The 14,469-nt window shown below is 49.5% G+C and overlaps 1 protein-coding gene across 2 annotated transcripts in view; it reads right to left on the bottom strand.

The window, feature by feature from the left end:
- bsna (bassoon presynaptic cytomatrix protein a) overlaps positions 1-14,469 on the bottom strand; it is a 165,129-nt gene that overhangs the window by 21,847 nt on the left and 128,813 nt on the right. For both annotated transcript variants that reach the window (XM_069189520.1, XM_015348064.2), the window contains 3 exons: positions 13,105-13,611; positions 5,336-12,463; positions 358-2,536 (listed from right to left, as the gene is read on the bottom strand). In XM_069189520.1, coding sequence (XP_069045621.1) covers positions 358-2,536; positions 5,336-12,463; positions 13,105-13,611 — 9,814 coding nt within the window. The remainder of the gene's footprint in view (positions 1-357; positions 2,537-5,335; positions 12,464-13,104; positions 13,612-14,469) is intronic.

Here is a 14,469-nt window from a genome sequence, read left to right on the forward strand (position 1 = left end):
AAACGCAAATCCTTCGGGCACACGTAGCACGTTAATAAACACGAAGAGCAAATCGAAGGAAGGAAACAGAACTGGAAAGAACAGAAATTCCACGAGACAACACAGCACATCACCCAACACAAACACTTACAAAAAATATTTCCAGGAAAAAAAAGATCCAGGTCATTACATGCTTCAGAGGTGGAAAAAAAAAAACATTTACAAATACAGGCACATGCTGGTTCAGCCTTGGGTATAGCAGACACTTTAACAGTCAGTTCAGACACAGTGGTTGGTTGCTTCATGATGCAATTTTGGCATGCACTTTCTCTCAGGCGGGGATAAGGTGGATAGCGTTTGGCATTCAGCACCATTTACCTTCACTGTCAGATACAGCACAATGCATATCATCTATGATGTAAGCATCATCGGGTTTGTAGGCATGGCTTCTGGGAATGTCCTTCATATGATCCTGCACGTCAGGTAGGGAATGACTGGAGCCAAACTGATTGCGGCTGTCAGGTGGCTCAGGCACTCCAGAACCTCGCCCAACACCCATGGGCTTCCCCAAGGGGCTGAGCGGGCTCTCCTCTTCGGAGTGCTGGGAGCGCATGGACGGCCGGCCACGGCTGTGGCTGCCCCTCTGGGATCGCTCCATGGTGTCTCTCTCATAGGACTTGCTCCTATGGTTGCCCGAGTCTCTGGAAGAGATTTTGTCCATGCCGTAGCCGGTGGACCTAGACCTTCCAGTGCTGTAAATGTGGTCATCCTCTTCCAAGGCTTCGCGGCTGGACATGCCGTAATACTTCTGCTGATCATAGACGTTCTTCTTCAAGCCGTAGGTGATTTCATCCTGTAGCTTCTTGGCCCTCGTCATGACGTTGCAGCTACCACCAGAGGATGTAGTGATGGTGTAAGAGGCCATGTCCGACTCCACGTCTTTTGCCTCTTCAATAGGGGAGAACTTAGATATCTTCTGCTCCATGCTCTGCTTCCTGTGCTTGCTGCGCTTGGAGGACACAACGGCTGGAGCCAGATTCTTGGACGAATGCTTCTGGATTCCCATGCTGGAACCGTGCTTGTCTGATGATCGCGATGAGTGCTTGTAATCATCGTAGTAATAGGAGGATCCTCCACCCCCGCTACTGCTGCTGCCCATTCTGCTATGACTGTCTCCACCTCGCTGATGGTAGCTGCTGCTGTTCTTACTCCTCCCGTGGTGGTCATATAGGTCTTCTTCGGATTCCTCCTCGGCCCTGGAGTAGGAGCTCACTCTCGCGGAGCTCCCATTCTCACCCGTGTCACACCGGTCCTTCCCGTACCGCCCATTCGTTGGGTGGCCGTGAATGTCAGCCTTCTGCATGTCCGAGGAAGTCCCCACGTTCTCTTTCATGAGCTCGCTGATGTCATCAATCATGACGTAATTGCGGGGGATGTTCTGCTCCAGGTTGGTGTAGAGGCCTTCGGAAGAGTAGGCAGATGTGGGACTCTCCGCAGTATTAATGCGGTCGGACAGAGTGGTCTCAGGAGGTTTGTACTGCCCATAGTTGTTGGTCACAGTTGTGGGGGTGTAGGTCATCTCTTGACCGGCGGAAGTCACCACGACTGTGGGATGGCTGATGACCTCGTAGTTGGTGGGCATTTTCTGCTCCAGATCAGCCAGGGAGGTCTGCCGTGGCTTTTGGTGAACAGTAAGGATCTCAGCCTGCGGTTGGAAAGGTATGTTCTGGCCAGGCTGGTAGGATGTTTGACTTGGGTATGTGGCCTGTGTTTGGTAGGGAGCAGGAGGAGGCTGAAATCCTGGGTGGTTCTGCACTCCCAGGTCTGGCTGATAGGGTTGGTTTGGGGTGTAGTTATGAGGTTGGAATGTGCCCTGTGTCTGGTAGGGTGGAGGAGGGTGGTGGGTCTGAAACGTATTTGGCTGAGGTTGGGCATTGGTGACAGGTGGGTACTGTGGGGGCTGGAAACCAGTTTGTTGATAGGTGGTGGTTGCCTGCGGTGCTGTCTGGGTTTGTGGGTACTGATAGGTGACAAAAGAGGTGGTGGGAGGATACTGTGCTGTGGTCAACTCATTGAACTGGTTTAAGGGAGCTGTGCTTGGTCTTGTCAACATCCCATTGCCTTCATAGGTTGTCGCAATTCGCATGTTGTTCAGCTCACTGTCCGACATGTAGTCACGGGTATCTCCCATGCACCTCATGTAGGCCAGCTCTCTCCTTTCCCTCTCCTTTAGCAAGGTCTCCTTCCTTTGGGTGATGCCCAGCTCCAGATAGCGAAGCTTGGCATCAATCTCCTTCTCCTCCTCCTCCAGCTCAGCCTGCTGTTTGCGCAACTTGGTGGACTCTTGCTCCACCACCTTCAGCTCATGGGTGATGTCCTTCAGCAGGCTAGCCTTGTTGGCCTGCACTGGCCTTGGTCCGGCCTTTTGAGGCATGGTAGGTGCATACATCTGAGGAAGAGGAAGAGTGACAACGGGAAGGTGGGCTTCCTCAGGAGGCGGGCTGGGTAAGGTTCTTTTTACTTTCCGGATCAAGGTGTTCTGTTGCAAGGCTGACAGCTGCAAGACCAAAGACAGCGCGAGACAATGTGAATAAGACTCGAGCAACAAACTTCACTCATTTAATTTAAAGTACTCTTCATCCAAACTCCTCCGATAGCCTTGTTAATACAGATACCCTTTTCTTCAAAACAGCAGTTCTCAAATACATTGCCAAAAATTCATCTGAGGTCAGAATCATTAAGTACTGTTGCACAATAACATATGATTTAAAATAGAGGTTTTCATAGTATGTAATTTGCTAAATGTCAAATCAATCACACAGGAGTTTAATAGACTGGAAGGCTTATACAACTAATGTACTGTAATAGCTAACATATTTTTCCAGCCATTGCTGAATTACCTTCCAGGTACCAATATAATAATACTCCCAAGAATCCCAAAGTGCCTTACATATGGGGTTAGACCCATGTTATTCATCTGCACCCATGAAGTGCAGCACCATTCATCTAGGTGACAAGCAGCAGTCATTATGTGCCCCACTATACAGCAGATCCACTGGAGAAAAAACATCGCTTCATCAATTGAGTGAATGGGGCACTCCAGGAGGGTCAGATTATAAGTAAATGTAGTCATAAAATAAGAGTAGAATTAACCTAGAGTGCCAAGTGATCTTTGCTGTCCAAGCAGCCAGGAAATTGGTTTAACTAACATGCAATCAAAGGGATGCTGCCTCCTGTACAGTAACCCCAGTAACCATAATGAGGCACTGGTTTGATACCTCTGATCTAGAGGGAAGAGAGACATTCAGGGATCACTACCATCTGCTACAGCAACCCACTGTAGTTCTTCTCCCATCCCATTATTAAGAACCAGCCTTGCTTAGCTTCTGAGTTCTGACAAGATGCCACTATGCTACAGCTATTGTGTGTATTAAACGTGTTTTTAGGCTAATGTGATATTTGTAACAGTATTATCATTTTCATTTATTCTGTCATCAAACACTCCAAAATAATATAATAATAATAATATACAATGTTCAAGAATTTGCACTTCTGCTTGGGGAACAAAATGTAAAATATTTTTTAGTGAGGTTTAGTATTCATTTTAAAAATCCATAACAACTGTTATAATAAAAGTGCAAGACAAATCCATATCTTTACTTCTTATTTTATGTTATGCTTTTACAAAATGCACTTTGATGTGTACATTTAATAAAATTAATCATTCAAGAACTTAACTTTTGTTCGAACATGGCAGATATTATATACAATATATCCACACAGGGAATATATGGGTGATTTTTTACCTTTGAAACCTGCAAAAAACATGACAAATCATGTACAGTACCTGTACTACAACCCATCACCCTTATGTTAAGCCTCCAAAATCAACATACTATCTTCAACTTTTAAATCGATCACAGTTATTATTAAAACAAGAATTGTTGACAGTATTGTGAGATTTCGGCTGAACAATAAAATATAAATCTTGAATCATTTTCTTTTTGTTAACACAGATGCATTTTCATGGTCAGATTTGCTCTATCACTCCAATCAGATGAGCCAACCTCCACTTTTTATGAATGTCAGGGTTTTATTAAGTATTATTAGTCTCAGCAGAAATGCTCATCACTCCCGAAATATTTAGAATATGAAGAAATTATATAACTTACTTTATAAGTTAAGCAACTGATTAACGAGTTTCCTCTCATTAGAAGTAAGGAAGGTCAAACCAAATACAAATATCCTGCAGTAATTTAATTTTTGAAACCAGAAAGCATTATAAACTGAATTTTATAAAAAGAAACAATTACTTACTATTTTTACAAGCTGTGTAGACTCATGCTGAACTGAATTATAATCCAAGAAAAATAGTCAACTGTCAGCATCTTAATGTCCACAGTAATGTTTTTTTTACATTTTGAGATTGCCATTTTCCTTATCTTCTGTACTGTTTGATTGCACTGCTTTAGTGCAATGCAAGTCTTCCTCGGATAATCTGAAATGGACAATGCAGTAATCTGCATGCGATTCAGCAATTCAGGCTCAGAGCTTGCTCAAATCACTAACAAACATAATGAAGGACAGCAGGGTTGTACCACATAAGGATTTTCCTGATTTAGAGAGGAGCTTGCTGGGACCTGCTGGTGACAGGTGTACCCTTGTGAACAATATGTTCACATATGCCAAAATTCTCACGTTTTTTTTTGCCATCGCCTTTGCTACAGTTTTTAAACCATGTGGAGAGGGTCCATGTCCTGCAGTAGGCCCACAGTAACCCGTACCCTACAGTACAACTTTGCGGTCTGCATCATGATATATTTGTGTAGCACCAGGATGATGAGATACCCAATCAGATTTATACTGAGAGAAGTGCACAGGATTTTACAAATAATTCTTCCGGCATATTCAGAAAGCATGAACATTCCAGCCTCCTTCAGAGTCACAATGGGACATCGGCATTGCCTGTCAGAAATATTTCATGAAATTGAATAATCAAGCTCTAAAAGTCAGCTGCCTCTAGATCATATGTATGTCAGGGCCATGCAACAGTAATGTATTCTCGATGAATGAAAACAGAATTCATGCATTTTCAATCATCTTTTAAAGTGATCTGATTTTAGGCAAATGAAAAATGGACATGACAAAAAAAAACACAAAGGAAAGGTCTTTGTTTAATTTGCGTATGACCAACATGGAATTTAAACAGCACAACGGTACAATAAGCTAAAAGATTATAATTACTATTTACACTAAAATAAACGAAATGCCTGGAATATCACGCGAGCTATACAATACTTGCTTTTCCAAAGTAAGTTGTCTAACATGAATTATCTCTTACAACTTTAGCATTTACCTGACTGTTCTGGAGAGCCTGCTGCTGATACAAGGAAAATTTGGCCTTGGACGGATCTTCTGTTGTCGGGCTGATGGGCTTGGGGTCTGACATGGACCGCTGCATTGTCTTGATGGGCCGGGGCAAGGTCTGCTGGCGCTGCGGAGACTCGGCCGTGAAGTGTTTCTGCGGCGTGACGTGCGCTTTGTTGAGTCGCTCACTGGAGGAGAAGGACGTCTCCAGGAGGCGGTGCGGGGAGAGGGGAGACACAGGGGAATACAGCACCTGGGGCGACTTGGGGGGCTGGCGGATAAGGTTGGAGAGGGACTCGTTGTGCAAGTGGTGTGACTGGTAGCCGATTTCCAGGGGATCGGGCTTCCTCTTTTCAAACTTGGCCACCCCTTGCAGCCGGGGAGAGAGGGGGTCTACTGGGCCAGAGCCCACCAGCTGGATGTTGGTGGAGTAAGGAGTGACAGTGGTGGGCACTGTGAGCTGGGGGACAACCACGCCCTGGGACTGAGCCTCTGGCTCCGTCTGGCAAGCCAGGCTCTCTCCTTTCTGAGTCCTCTCGGGGGCGGAAATGTAGTGGACGATCTCCACCTTGGGGTCATGGGTGGTTATGTGAATGGCCGGGGAGACTCTCCCTAACTGGTCAGGCTCCGTCTGACTGGAGCAATCGCTGATGGTCTGGATGGCTATGCTCGAAGTGCCCTTGGACGAATCGGCCTTGCTCTCGGAGCCGGAGTCGGAATGCTTGGAGAAACGGGATCGTCGGCGCCTGACCGGCTGCTCCCACTCTCCGTTGTCTTCGTCGTCGGTCTGGACGCTGCAGTCCACGATTCGCCTGGTGCGTCTGCGCCTTGACATGTAGAATCTCTCCTCCCCATCCTCGTCGTCAGTCTGAACGCTGCTGTCAGCAATCCTCTTCACCGAGTGCTGGTTTTCCTCGAATTCCCCCCCATCCCTCAGGCGGGGCATTGAATTCCTCTTCTTCATGGCCCGTACCTCCATGTGCTCTTCATTCCTAAGGGACATTTCAGAAGCAGAGCTGGGCAGAGGTCGCGGGGGCATAACTCCTTGTATCACTCCTCCTTCTATAAAGGGCTGCCAGAACTGCCCGTTTTGGCCCATTGTCCTCTGCATTTCACATGGCACTTCTTGCTGAATCAGCCTGCCAGTTTGGTCACAGACGATGGAGTATCCCTGAGGAGCTGATGCTCCAACTACTGCTACCCCCTGTATGGCACCTGGTGCTGTCGTCCCCACCGTTGCAGCGGCTGCGGCAGCTTTCTGCCTCTTCTGCTCCTCCAACTGCTGCTGGAGCTGCTGCTGCAGAGACTGTATCTGGTCTAGCTGCATCTTCTGCTGGGCCAGTTGTTCCCTCTGCATGACCAGCTGGGTCTCCCTCTCCACCTGCTGCTGCTGCAGCACCTGCTGCTTGATGGTCTGGAGCTCCTGGATCTCGCGCTGCACCAGCAGCTGCTCCTTCTCCCGGTGCCGCTGCAGCTCCAGCCGCTCCCTCTCCAGCTCCTCCTGCAGGCGCATCTGGCGCAGCTTCTCCAGCTCCACGCGCTCCCGCTCGAACTGCAGCAGGTGCTCCTGCTGCCGGCGCAGCCTCTCCTCCTCCTTCTCCTTCTCGGTGCCGCCGGCGGCCACGCCGGGCGCGGCTGGGGGTGGGGGCGGGGGCTGGGGCTGGGGCTGGGCTGGGGTCTGCGGCTGGGCTGGGGGCTGTGAGGGAGGCTGACTCTGGGGCTGGGGCTGATGCTGGGTCTGAGGCTGGGCCGCCTGGAGGTGTGGCTGCTGCTGGGCTGGGAGTTGGGCCTGGTGGTGAATCTGAGGCTGCTGCTGGCTGGTGGGCGCAACAACGGGCTGCGCCATAGGCAGGGCTGTTGTAGGGGCCGCTCCCGCCTGCGCATTTGGCACCCCCATGTGGCTTGTAGGCTGGGTAACTGGTACAGAAGAGGCCAAAGGCATGGCGCTTGAGACTCCAGAGGTCACCGAAGGCTTGCCAAGGTAAACTGGTGTCTCCAAGGCTGTGGCAGCGGGAGCTACAGAGGCGGCCGCAGGGGCTACTGGGAAACGGTTGGGAGGAGGGTAACGGTATGGTCCTTGGGAGGACAGAGGCATCCTGGGGGTTACCAGAGGCAACCTTGTGAGGCTGGCCAAGGGTACGGCTGTCATGTTTCCTGTGGGGTAAGGTCTGTAAAGGCCCCTCAGCATGGGCCGCAGGACTGATGCAGGCTGCGTAGTGATAGGCAAGGTCGAGGCTATGGGGGTATTGATGGTGGAATAGATCATTCCATCTGCAGCTCTGACTGCGGAGGGGTACATAGCCCTTATGCTGGCTTGCCTTGCATTATACTGTGCCAAGCTAGCTTGGCTTTGAACATGTGCAGACATCCTCCCTTCAGCAAGATTAGAGCCATACATCAGGTTGGCCTTCATGGACGGTAGGCCTTGCTGCCCAGAGAGCAGACCGAACCTACTTCCAGAGGCGCCTCCTCCTGCAGAACCATACTGCATGAGCTCTGGGTTGGTACCAAATCTTCCACCAAACTGGTCGATTGAATTCAGAGCAGCACACATTCTACTGATTTCCCTTGCAGTTGTGGCACTGTATTGAGCTAGGTTAGACTCCTGGAAACTAGAAAGGTCCCGTGATGAGTAACTGTAATCTGCGTTGATATTCGACAGCGAACTGTACCTTCGTATAGGTAAAGGTTGGCTCATCATGTCTCCCTGGTGACGTAGATCTGTGTAGGATCCATACTGCATACCCAAACCAAAGTACCCTCCCTCAGAGAAGCTGGGGCCATAGGATTGTTTCATTGTGCTCAGATCCACTGCCATGTCCACAGGCCCACGCTGACTGGTGTCAGTCTTTGTCTGGTAATAATGCAGCCCAGCTTCCGCGAGATTAGTGTCAGACATGGATGGGTGCAACCGTCCTGGGAAAGGAAGAGGGTAGGGTTTCCGCTCATCCATTAAGCCATGGCTGCCCGCTAACTGCTCACGGTACTGGTAGTTTTCTTGGCTAGCCTCCTGTGCCCTGCTTCCATAGTACTGAGGAGCTGAAGGAGGCCGACTGCTCTGAGGAGGTTCCGATACTGGCACATGAGTTTTCTCTGGCACCTTTGGCTTTTGAGCAAAGGGTCCAGTGCAGCTGCCACCAAAGGGGAATTTGTAGACCACATCGCAGCACGCAACCTGGTTTTCCGATTTAATCCCAGTAAGGTCAAGGGCATCTGGGGCCTCTCCTGGTTTCACTAGCTGGGTGACCGTTGCACCTTGGGAGGCGTTATCCAGTTGTACCATCATGACATGTGGCTTCACTCCTGATAAGTTGACAATGGGAGGTTGACCCTTTAGTTCCAGGGGAACACCACTGTACAGGTCAAGAGGGGGAGCAGAAATTGCACCTGTTAGCCCAGCTTGATCTGGGACTGGAGATGCCCTGGGGATTGCACTGACGCTGACTACAGCTTGGGCAGTGTTAGTCTGGCTCACCATCATATCTTTCTTGTGTAAAGGTTGGACTTGATTTGCTAGATTATATCTGGCGAAAGTGGCTTGCTGCTGCTGAAGTTGCTGTTGCTGTTGGTGATGTTGTTGGAGCTGGTGCTCCAGTTGTTGCTGTTGCTGCTGCAGCTGTTTCTGCTGCTGCTGAAGCTGTTGCTGCTGGATGCCCAGGTCTTCAAGTTTGGCATCTATCTTTGGAATAAGCTGATCAGTCTGCTTTTTGCCCTGAGTCAGACATACTGCAGATCCCGATCCTTGGCCAAAGTCCAACCGGTTCTGGAAAGGATCGCCATAAACCACAGGTTGTTTTGGTTGTGAGATAAACATAGATGCTGCCACCGTAATGCTCACTGTTGTTGCCGTTGACATAGCAACACGAGGATGCTGTTGAGCATTCAAGTTTATGATCAGTGGCTGAACAGTTGTGGAGTGCCGGGTTGGGCTAGCCTCAGACCCAACAGAGAATTTGCGGCTTTCTGATGCCACAGATGTTAGGTCCATGCCTTGATCTGTCATGATAACTGGGGCAGGCTTTGTTGCTGTCCTTAAGTCTACTACACTACCACTGGGCATTCTTTGGCCTTGCTCTACCCTGGAAGTTCCAGGAACAGTGGAGATTCTGCACAGGGATATATTTTCCATGGATAAGGATCCACGGCTATACGTGTTAGCAGTGGTGACAGTACTAGTGCCAACATTCACCTTTGCCACTGGTCCCCTGTCTGTCTGTGTCTGAGTCTTGTATAGTACGTGCTGTGATTGCTGCTGTTGCTGCTGCTGATGCTGTGGTGAAGGTGGGGGACCTGCAGATTGACCATAACCATGAAGAGTCTGTTGACGACTCAGTCGAGTAGGTGAAGACAGGGGTGAGGTGGAAGAGTTGACAGTCAATGGCTTACTAGGACTGGTGGCTTCAGACCCCAGTGTTATGACCATAAAAGGTGACTCTTGAGAGGACTGCTGCCTAGAAAGGCGTGGTGACATGGATCTGTGTGGTGTCTGGGTGCCCTGTGCCACCACTGGGGAGGTGGCACCAGATCCGGTCGTAGGCACTGAAGTACCAGAGCCGAAGGTTTGTGTGGAGAACTCAGCTGTGGCCATTCTGGAAGGAGAATGAGTTGGGCTTTGTGTGGGGGAGGTATAGGGGGAAAGTGGAGGGCTGGAACCTTTGAAATAAGAGTAGACTTTGGATGTGAAGTTGACATTATCAGCAGCAACCTGAGAGCTGTCTCTCACTTGTGTCCCCTTGCTTTCCCCAGCTCTCTTTCCACTACTGTCCCTTTGGCTATAAGCCTGAGCATACTCCGAAATTCTACTCGAGACAGCAGAGCCAGCTGCACTCCCTGTCTGGCGCCCATACCCTGCTGATGGACTAGTGGAAGCAGCAGATTGGCCGGTTGAGGTGTGAGTAGTAGCTGTTGATTCCCTGCCGTACACCACATAAGAAGCCACAGTTGTGACAGCAGCAGAACCAACACTAACGGAAGAGCTTTGGCTCCTTGCTCTGTCCTTTTGCATCTCCTTTGAAAAATGCTGCGTAACCCGAACGTCAGGAATGGCCCTCGCTCCTGTTCCACTTGTTTCTGTCCCTGTTGAAGAAAATGACACAGGCGCCGAAAGCTGTGTAGGACTTGTGCCAGGTGTAAGAAGGGCACTGTTTTGCTCCAGTAGCTTTGCAAATGCTGATCCAGTGTCCAAAAGCTGCTTGTCTTGGAAAGAACCACAAAGGTTCGTCTGACTGGTTTCTTTTTGCTGCAAGCTCATGTCAAGTGAAGAAGACTGTTGCATTTTGGAAATGCTTTGAGATGTTTGAAGGATCTCCTCGTAAATGTTGTCAGCCTTTGAAGCAGTGCTTTGGTACCCAGGATGAGCTGTCCCCATTTCTTTTTCATATCCGTAGTCCTCTTCATATTGGTACTGGTAATTGTTCTGATGCCCTGTGCTCCTGAAATCTTCCTGCTGGTATGTATTACTATACTGCTGCCCTTGCTTTACGTGTTGCATCTGCTGCTTCTGTTGCTTTTGCAGCATTTCTGCTTTCCTCATCATTTCCTCATAGACCTCTTCTGCACTTTTAAGAGGTTTGCTGCTAGAGGAAGAGGAGGTGGTTGTTGGTTTTTCAGTGGGGGAATAAAGTGACATGAAAGTTGGCAGGTTGTACTCACTGCCTGACTTGTATAATTTGGAAGCTATCATTTCAAACCCTTCCGCTTCTGAATCAATAGAGGGTGAATACTCAGAGCAAGACGACCTGTGTAGCTCTTCCATTTCAGCTGCTTGCCTCAGTTCTTCTGTTGGGGATGCATCTTCAATAGGGGAGAGGTTACTCGGGGGAGTCTTGGATCGCTCCCTGCGTCTTTGTGCCCGGAGCTCCTCTTTGTCCCTCTTTGTTTTCCTGGCAGTGCTCCGAATCCGTTGCTGCTCAACCTCCCGCATCTTCTCTTGTTCCCTCAGTAGCTCTTCCTCCTCTCTCAGCTCCTCCTCCTCGGAAGAATCCTCGATTGTAGGCAGAAGCGGGCCATGAGATCGATGCCTGGCTTTCCTCTGCTGTTTGGCTTCCTCTAGCCTCTGCCTGCGGCTGGGGCTGCTATCGCTATCCTCCTCCATGGAGGAGACTGACGTGGGGGATGTGCCTGAGGTATAGCTGGGCGTGGTGGCGGGTAGAGTTGATGAATACTCTCCCCTCGACCTTTCATCCGGGGAGCCAGTCAAGCTCTCCATTTCGAGCTCTGGCTCTCGGTCCAAGCTGAGGTCGTTCTCGCTGCTCAGCTCCATCTCCCGGCTGTAGCTGTTAGTATTGTTCAGTTCAATGGTCTTGAAACGCCGCAGCCCTCCCTGAGAAGCCATCAGGTCTTCTTCCCCATCCTCCACAGCAGCTTTATAGCCATCTTCGTGCACTTTGACTTCTTCTTCATATAAGCTGCTGGAGTTATGGGGGAGGTGGCGTTTCGAGTCTTTCCCCGAGTCTGTGCTGTGCTTATGGCTCTTTTTCTGCTTGGGGTAGCCATAGCCCTCGTCTTCGTCCATGTTGTCCTCCTCAGCACTCATCTCCAAGATCTGCCGCCTCATGAACTCCTCATCCGTCATCTCCGAGTCAGTCTTCCTCGGCCGGCCGGGGAGAGGGGAGAACCCGCTCTCGCTGCTGTCCTCCACGTAGTCGTGGCGCAGCTTGCTGCCGAAGTCATCGGACGACTCGGCCAGGCTGTCCCGGCGGGCGTGCTGGTTCTCCCACTCCGCCGAATCCTCATCTTCCTCCAGTATGTCCTCCAGCTCCTCATCCGAGTCGAACGCCTCGGGGGTGATGGACAGGGAGCGGGGCCTCTGCTTCTGCTTCGGGTCGTCCCTGGGGTCGTGGTGGTGGTGCTGCTGCTTCCCCCGGCCCTTCTGGTCGCCGTCTGAGATGGACTTGGACTCCAGCAGCGGCCGCATGGAGCTCTCCAGCTTGGTGATCTCCGACGGGCTCGGGGGGCTGTGCTCACCGGCCCCTCGCTCGCTCAGCTTCATCTCTTCTTCATGGATCAGCCCGGTGATCTCGCTCTGAGAGCTGGATATCCCGTCGGAGGAGTAGCCCGTGTCACTCAGACTCTGTGGGCTCCGCGACAGGTCTTGCGTACTGGATTTAAGGGCCTCCTGGTGGTACAACAGAAGGAGAAACAGAAAAAATATGAAACCATTACCGGGACTTACCGTTTCCTAAACTTTTTGGAAAGGTCAAAATGTACAAATATTTACAAAACTTTCTATACTGTAGACTCAGATATATGCAGATTTTATAAGTTCATCTTCTTGCTTTCCAGTGGAGTTACCAGCCAAAGATCTACTAGCATAAACATCAGTATTAAACGTACGCTACTCATAACTGATACACACTCCTGTAACAATAAATTGATTCAGTCGATTTAATCCAAGAAGAGGTGAGCTTCGTTAAAATGGAAATAAGAAACAGAACACTGCCTCATTTTTTTCCATAAACACTTAATCTTGTCATGCATTTGCCTTGTCAGCACTATTTTCACAGGCTTTTCCTGAATAAGAAGGTGGCTGTAGTGTTCAGCTGGGACCGTCAAGCATTACTCTTGGCACGTTGCGCTATCTGTTGTCGGTAATATACTGATGAGATTTCCCTCTTACACTCAGCTTGGTAGCAGTTTTTCATGAGTAACAGCATAATTAATAGTGACAACATAAAAATATGTATATCCATACCACTGGAAAAGGGGGCTTACATTAAATGTCTGGCATTCTTTAACCACTATAAACAAAAGACTCACATCATGGTGCCTTGTTTTCTGGGATTCTCCTGGCTTCTTTGACTCCTTTGCTGGGGTGATGGCAGTAATGGGTTCAGGTGCACCTTTCTTTGGCGCTGGTTTGCTGTCTTTGGAGGCAGGTGGAGTGTCGGCCTCTCTCCCTGGTCTGGGAGTCACTCTGTCCTTCTCCGCGAGCAGCTGCTGTTTCTGGGCCTCGCCCGTGGCACCGGCTGCTGGCTTGTCCTGAGCAGGGGCTGCATGGTGCTTCGCCGGAGAGAAGGGACCGCTCCCCGCAGAGGCCGGAAGTTTCTGCTGCGGAGGCGCTGCCTTTGGCCCGTGCTGCGGGCTGGTCCCTTTCTGCGGGGTCTGCGTCGGCGCCGGCGGCTGCCGGGCTGCTGTGGGCTGGTGCCGGGGAGAACCTGCGGGTTGGTGCTTGGGAGACGGCTGAGGAACAGGGAGAGGAGCGTCCCCTAGGCCTCCCGAAAGGAGTCTTTGAGTCTGACAGTTCAAGCAAAGCCATTCCTTTTTCTGTAAGGAGAAAAGCAGAAACACAAAGCAAAAATAAAAAACCTTAGCAAGTTGGTTCAACACACTTGTCCATGTTAAAACATGTACTCAGACGCCAGTCCGCGTTGACAAGGAACAGCAGATAAAAGCGTCCACTCTCTCTTTGACTGGTACGGTGTCTCCTCATGCAGTACTTTTCGCTTTGTGCAATACCTCTTTTTGAAACAAACCAATACTTCAAGGGAGATAAATGTGGCAGCAAAAAACTGACCTTAAGCTTAATTCTAGAGAGTGTGGCACCTGTGAAAGTTGGAGGACCAGAAAAAAAAAACATTCTCTGTTTTACGGCAGACTAAAATACCACACTTTTTAATTACCTGTGCTCTATACAATATTCGGTTAAACAGCTTCATTCAAAACCGTGCAAGGAACAGCGTAGCTATGCCATCGATTTGCAGGCAGGGGAGTGTGGGAGCTTGTAATTACTGAATGTAAGCGGTGATTTCTGCGCTCATGTTTAGGAGATAATAAATGAGCTGACTGAAACAGGAAGTGTGTCTCCAGGTTTTATAGGTCATGGTTCACTTGTGACTTTATCGAGACTGATAAATTCTCATGCGGTCTCAACTCACTGGTGCTGACATCGCGGATGTGTGCTCGCGTGGTGCAACTTTGCTGCAACAAAAAATCTGAGGAGTTTGCCAGCACTGTTAAATTTAATTCATACAGCAATTACGTTTAAGCACATCTATGGGACAGGAGAGCATCTTTAGACTTAGGGCATATTTTATCTCACTCCAAATATTGTACTCCATTGGCTATTAAATGCAAATAAGGATGCCTTTATAGTGCGTGGTTTTACAAGGTCCCAAAAAAGTC

Source organism: Lepisosteus oculatus, chromosome 4, assembly GCF_040954835.1.
Source record: "Lepisosteus oculatus isolate fLepOcu1 chromosome 4, fLepOcu1.hap2, whole genome shotgun sequence".
Lineage (NCBI taxonomy): Eukaryota > Metazoa > Chordata > Actinopteri > Semionotiformes > Lepisosteidae > Lepisosteus > Lepisosteus oculatus.